The 6,565-nt window shown below is 51.0% G+C and overlaps 1 protein-coding gene across 1 annotated transcript in view; it reads left to right on the forward strand.

Moving 5' to 3' along the window:
* ZNF407 (zinc finger protein 407) overlaps positions 1 to 6,281 on the forward strand; it is a 398,590-nt gene extending 392,309 nt beyond the window's left edge. Inside the window, exon 9 of the mRNA XM_079783559.1 lies at positions 3,824 to 6,281. Within this exon, the coding sequence (XP_079639685.1) occupies positions 3,824 to 5,124 (1,301 nt within the window). The 3' untranslated portion in view covers positions 5,125 to 6,281. The remainder of the gene's footprint in view (positions 1 to 3,823) is intronic.
* Positions 6,282 to 6,565: the final 284 nt, after the last annotated feature.

Below are 6,565 nucleotides of genomic sequence, written 5' to 3' on the forward strand. Positions count from 1 at the left end.
GAGCCTGATCAGAAATCACTTCCCAAAGCAGGTTCTCAACCCTCCCGGAGCCCGTCCCACTTCCCGGGGCTGTAAGTGTTCAGTGCGCTTAGGACGAGAAGGGAGGCAGTACCTCCACTCTCAGGAAAGCAACCGAGCAGCGTGCTGGAATTTCATAAGCAGGCACTAGGCTGCATTTCAGCTTCATGTGCGCCTTCTCCACAAAGCCACGTACTGTCCTGTTGGAAATGGGTCCCAAAAGGACTGCTTCAGACACGCCAGCTATTAGCTGCTATTATTATCCTGAAATCGAACACTGTCTTTGAAAAATGTAAAGTGTAACAGATTATTTTGGGCATCTGAGATCCATTAAAATGGGTGCGGGTTTGGAGCTATCATGGTGACTGAGCAGGTAAGGACAAACCTGTACGACATTCCTGTTTTCCAAATACCACGCCCACTGGCTGTTTGCACTGGTGAGCTTTCCAGTTCGTATTTACTAGAAATATCTCAGAAATTGAAGCCGATGTGCCCAGTGAATTCTCGGGCACCATCCAGTTAGAATTTAAAGTCACAGCAGAGATTCGCATTAGTTTAAATGACACTTGAACTTCCACGTGGCTCAACATTAATTCATTACGGTCAGAATGGACGAATCTTCAGTGGCTGGATCTTTTTCAATCTGATTGAGGCTGTTACATTTTATAGGTGCTATTTTTCAAAGCAGTACTGACAGCACACGCGAAGTTATTAAATTGCTGAATCAAAAGATGGACCTGCACTCCCGTTTATGAACTGTGCTGGGACAGCGAGGCTCGCGGGCGAGGTTAGGATGTTGGCATTGCTGAGCCTCAGCATACCACCTGACAGCAGTATTTACCCATGTGGTTTACTGTAATGGTCTAGAGGGGCCTCACCCACTTCGATTCAAATAAATTCAATAAGTAGTTCAGGATGGCACAATCGCTAGTGCTATGAAGGGCCCTGGGTAATTCTGCCCTGGAGGGTCTCTGTCCAATGCAGACTGTGGGGCGACCACTCGGACCCCGTGTGCACTGGGCACGAGCATTCCTTCAGAGGCAACTAAGAGCAAGACACTTGTCTGTCCCAACCACAATAGTTTCTCCTGTTGTCTAATGAAAAGGCAGTATGCTCTCTCCTGTAACTAATAGGGGAGGGGTTTATTTGAAGGCTGTCTTCTTTACTTTTGTGTCCATATTTTTTTTCATACTCTAAATTAGATTGAAAGTGACCTTGAAATTAAATTAAGTTCAGGGTGTAAGGAGGACGGACAGAATGGGCAGGAACAGCAGGACCAAGTCCAGGGTGTCGTGAAGGTTAGTAGCATGTCCCATCCCAGGAGAGGAGCTGCAGGCTTCCCAGAGCCAACTGGCAAGCCCAGCAGGCCAAGAGCTGGGGGTCCAGTGGACAGCACACAGACCAAGGTCAGCAGTGCCCCGCCCACCCAACCTGGCCTCTGACCTCCAAGGAGAAAGAGTCAGGGCGGGTCAAAGCTGAGAGGATTACAGTGAGCAGCCCTTTCTCTGTAGGATCCCTGTGCTTTAACCTGGTCTCATGATTCTTCTGAACCCGAATCCGCCTGAGGCCATGTGTTTTTTCTGACAAGCAGGAGGGTGGGTAGGGGATCCCTACAGCAGGGCACAACAGGCAGGTCCATGTAAGCAACGGGCTGATTCCCACAAAGCTCTCCTGATGCTCATATAACCTCAGGACAGTCTGAAGAGCCCTGGGGGAGCTGGCTGGTGGCCTCCTTAGGGGTCCTCGTTGTCTTCACTCTGCTAGGCAAGTAAACGAGAAATCAGAGGCTCACTCCAGCTTGTGGATCTATTTATTTTTATTTTGTCCAATTACAGTTGACATTCAATATTCTTTTGTATCCGTTTCAGGTGTGCAACATAGCGGTTAGATAATCGTGTACTGTACAAAGTGTTTCCCCCAATATTTCTAGTTCCTACCTGCCACCATACATAGTTATTACAATATTACTGACTGTATTTCCTATGCTGTATTTCAACTACCAATCTGTACCTCTCAGTCCCATCACCTTTTTCACCCAGTCTCCCACCCCACCCCCACCTTTTGGCAATCACCAGTCCAATCTTGTGTCTATGAGTCTGCTTTTGTTTTGTGTATTTTGTTCTTTATATTGAATATATGAGTGAAATCATATGGTACTTGTCTTTCTCTGACTGACTTATTTCACTTAGCATAATACTCTCCAGGGTCATCCATGCTGTTGCAAATGGTAGGGTTTTGTTCTTTTTTTAATGGCCAGATAGTATTCCATTGTGTAAATGTACCACAGTTTTTTTATCCCCTCATCTACTGATGGGCACTTGGGCTGTTTCCAGATCTTGACTATTGTAAATAATGCTGCAATGAACAGGAGTGCATATATTCTTTCAAATTAGTGTTTCCAGTTTCTTCAGATATAGTCCCAGAAGTGGAATTGCTGGATCATAAGGCGGTTCCATTTTTAATTTTTTTAGGAAGCTCCATACTGTTTTCCACGGTGGCTGCATCAGTTTGCATTCCCAGCAGCAGTGCATGAGAGTTTCTAGGTAGCCATTTTGCTAAACTCATGGACATTTTGTCACCTCGGTTGAGATTTTGATCCCAGGTCCAGCTGGGGAGCATGCGGGAGGCAACCAGTCAATGTTTCTCTCCTACATCGATGTTTCTCTCTCTCTCCCTGCCCCCCTTCCACACTCTCTCTAAAGATCAGTGGAGGTGGTGGGGGGAATGACCTCGGGTAAGGATTAAAAAAAAAAAAACACATTAAAGGGAGTAAAGTGGAATATTTCTACAATGTAGTTGCCACTGAAATATGGAAATAGTGGGGATCACTTTTAGATCATTCTTACGTAGGAAGGAAGGAGGTGATATTAAGGAAACCAATAGAAATTTTGAGGTTTAAAGAAGAAAATAGGAACTCTCTTTGAAGAGTCAGTCTCTTTTTTAATGAAAATAAAGATTATAATTTTCATTCATATTTCCAGTTATTAAACATCAGCCTGCATCGTGGATGACACTGGGGAAGGCAAGTGTGCGCTCACCTGGGCCTCTGCCTGAGGCCTGATATCCTGCCTTGCCTGGTGTTGGCCCTCTGTTCTCTGCCCATTGTCCCAGCTCTGCTTCTGGAGCTTTCTGTCCGCTTAGCAGAGGGCAGTCCACGTCTCCAGCCCTGAGAGCTGGGAGCCCTGCTGCAGCCCCATCCTGTCGGGCCCCTGTGGCCCATGGCGGGACAAGCAAGGGGCTTTTCACTGAAGTTTGTGCCTGAAGCATGGTGAATGCTCAGTAAATACTTGCTGTGTCGTCCTCCCGGAGCTGTTTATTGATGGCATATTTTTAGAAGCTGATGCAGGGCTTTCATTCTTTTGGCTGAGTACACAAATATATGCCCTGTCTAATATTTGGACATTAAAGAAAGATTTTCCTCTGGGTCCAAAGATACTGCTGCTAACTGTACTGATCTTCACTTTCCTCCAGTGGCTGACAGTCATCTTAGAAATGACAGCAGGTGAGGGCGCCTGACTCCCTCCCAGCACTGGGACGCAGACACAGGGGTAAGAGTTGTACAGGGCAGTCAGAGCAGGATGTGCAAAGGGCGAAAGCCTTCACAGCTGTATTCGCTCTTGAACCAGGAGCGCCTGCCAGGCCCCTAGGTGGCTGCCTCTGTGAGCTCCTGGCCCCGGGAGGACGCTGCTCCTGAGCAGGGTTCATAGTGATGTTTCTGTTGAGGTCTGAAAGCGCCTGCGGGAGAATTGTCTTACTTTTAAGAATGAACTTATTCGCTGGCTCTAACTGGTCCTGTCTCCCACAGGCATAGTTTCCAAGTCCTACGAATGCCGTTTGAAGGGCCAAGGAGCCACGTTCGTGGAGACGGACAGCCCGTTCACTGCGGCCGCGCTGGCGGAGGAGTCCCCGGTCAAAGACAGGCCCCTGCGCAGCAGCCGGCGGGCAGCGGCGGTGCCCGAGCAGGTGCAGCAGGTCATCATTATCCAGGGCTACGACGGGGAGTTCGCCCTGGATGCCTCCGTGGAGGAGACTGCCGCGGCCACACTGCAGACGTTGGCGCTGGCCGGCCAGGTGGCCCGCGTGGTGCACATCACGGAAGACGGGCAGGTCATTGCTGCGAGCCCCAGCGGAGCGCACGGGGGCAGCGGGGCGCCGGGGCCGGTACTGCCCGAGCAGATGGCAGAGGAAGCCACCCAGGTGGTGGTGGTGGGGGGCTCAATGGAAGGTCACGTGGCGGAGCCCCTCAGCCCAGGTGGCGCAGTGATACAGCAGGTGACCAAGCAGGAGATCCTAGACCTCAGCGAGGGCGCCATCCCCCAGCCTGACCCGGCCTCTGCCCTGGACGCCCTGCTGTGTGCGGTCAGTGAGTTGGGAGGGGCAGAAGGCAGGGCTGGGCCTGAGGACAAGGGCAGGGCAGGCCACAGAGATGTGCTGGTCCAGCTGCCCGGGCAGGAGGTGCCCCCCTCTGAGGCCACCGAGGTCCACGTGTTCCCGGACGTGGAGGGGAGCCCAGCCGCCGTGGAACCCATGGAGGTCCTGACCCAGGTGGTGCAGCCCTCTGCTGTCGTCGCCTCGCAGGAGCGCGCCCAGGTGGCCTTCAAGAAGATGGTCCAGGGCGTCCTTCAGTTCGCTGTGTGTGACTCGGCCGCGGCCGGGCAGCTGCTGAAAGAGGGCGTCACCCAGGTCATCGTGAACGAGGAGGGTGCGGTCCACATGCTGGCGCGGGAGGGCTCGCAGATCGTCATGCAGGAGGCGGGGGCCCCGGGGCAGCACGCGGAGCTGGCCGAGCAGGACGGAGAGATCTCACAGATCATTGTCACAGAGGAGCTGGTTCAGGCCATGGTCCGCGAGTCCGGTGGCAACTTTCCCGAGGGCGCGACCCATTATATTGTGACCGAACTGCCCCCCGGGGTGCAGGATGAGACGGCCATGTACTCCCACACCGTGATAGAGACAGCCGACTCGCAGGAAATCCTGCAAGCAGGGGCCATGGTCCCCAGTGGGACGGAACAGTTGACCAGCATGGTCATTTACACCCAAGAGGGCTCCCCGGCAGCCACAGTCATTCAGAGCCAAAGAGAGAGTCACGAACTCCAAGAAGCCTGAGGCACAGGTCATGTGTGGAAAGAGCAGCACATGTGGACATAGTGGTCCCTGCCCAACAATGACAGTGTAGCTCAAAGGAGCACCAAACACACTCTCGTCCAGGGCTCACACTGCTGCTTAAAAGCGCGCAGTCCCAGGATGCCCCAGTGGAGGGATGAGTCTGTGCAGCCAGGGGGCCAGTAGCAGAGCTGCAAATGGAGGCAGGGCCCTGCGCCCCAGATCTGCTCACTGTTTGGTTCTTTTGTTAAAGGTCTTTCCCTCTGTTCTATACAGTGTGCCGAGGAGAATCTGAGTTTTCTTTTCTGTATCACCACCCCCCAATCCCCCCCCACACACACAGATGTTTTCCCATTTCAGTTCTCAAAGGACCGTGGCCCACTGGTGGACGTGTAAGCACAGTGTGTTTGTGGCTTGAGACCTGTCTGTTCGGCAACCCAGCATGTAGCCGTTTACACATTTTATTCTATATTCGGTTAAAACTGCAGCTGCAAGTATTACTGTCTTGATGTAACCCACCCCTGTTCATTTTGTTGAAATGTGTCCCCAGACCAAAGGAAGCCTGTCATTCGTCTCCTGCATCAGTTTGCTCTCTTCAGACATGGCAGGTGTATTCAGAGCTCTGGTTGCCTTCTGCTTAAAAGAACCTCCTAAAGCCTGCGGTTAAGGAGAGCCTTGGAGTTCATGTTTCATTAAAATGCACCCTGGTTAAGTCAACCCAATGCTTCTTTTTTTGACTTCATTTCATATAATAAAGTCTCTATATGAAACACGCACTCTGGAAAATACTGTTCATACCAATATTTTGTTTTTTATAACACGTTCATATCTATGTCATGGTGGCGGGATTTATTTGTAATTTATGTCAGTGTGAAAGACTGACGTCAAACGTTACCAACAGGAAGCCCCACCTGGAGCCCGCCCTGACCGCGTTGTCTGTGCAGCTCTGGGTCCACTGTAGCTGTGGAGCGCAAGGTTACGTCCCAGTCATTTGTTTCTTGATACAGTTGCTCTTCTCCCTTTTCCAAAATTGTAAAATAATTCCCTCCCCCCATGCACAGGTTGTTTTGTTCTGTTTCTTTTTTCTTTGAAATAAAACTATAGCATTAAAGAGAATGATGATGTTGTACTTCCAGCAGTCAACCAGTGGGCACCTGTGAAAAGTAACCAGAGCTCGCGCCTCTGTCTGACACGAACTTCTCCCCCCCCCCGCGCCCGCCCCCCCCCCCCCCCCCCGTCTGCCCACTGGCAGGTATACTGGCTCCTTACTGGCACCTCCGTGGCCTGGTGGGCATGGGACCACAGGCAGGTTCTGGTGACATTAACGTCTTCTATCATGGCTAATATCGAAAAACTGTGAAGAACAGACATGAGGAAAGGAAGAGAGAATGGTCCCTTTTTAGTTTAATTAGAAGTACCATTTAGAACACCTTTTTGAATGGAT

The sequence above is a fragment of the Cnephaeus nilssonii genome (assembly GCF_951640355.1).
Source record: "Cnephaeus nilssonii genome assembly, chromosome: 11".
NCBI classification, from domain to species: Eukaryota; Metazoa; Chordata; class Mammalia; order Chiroptera; family Vespertilionidae; genus Cnephaeus; species Cnephaeus nilssonii.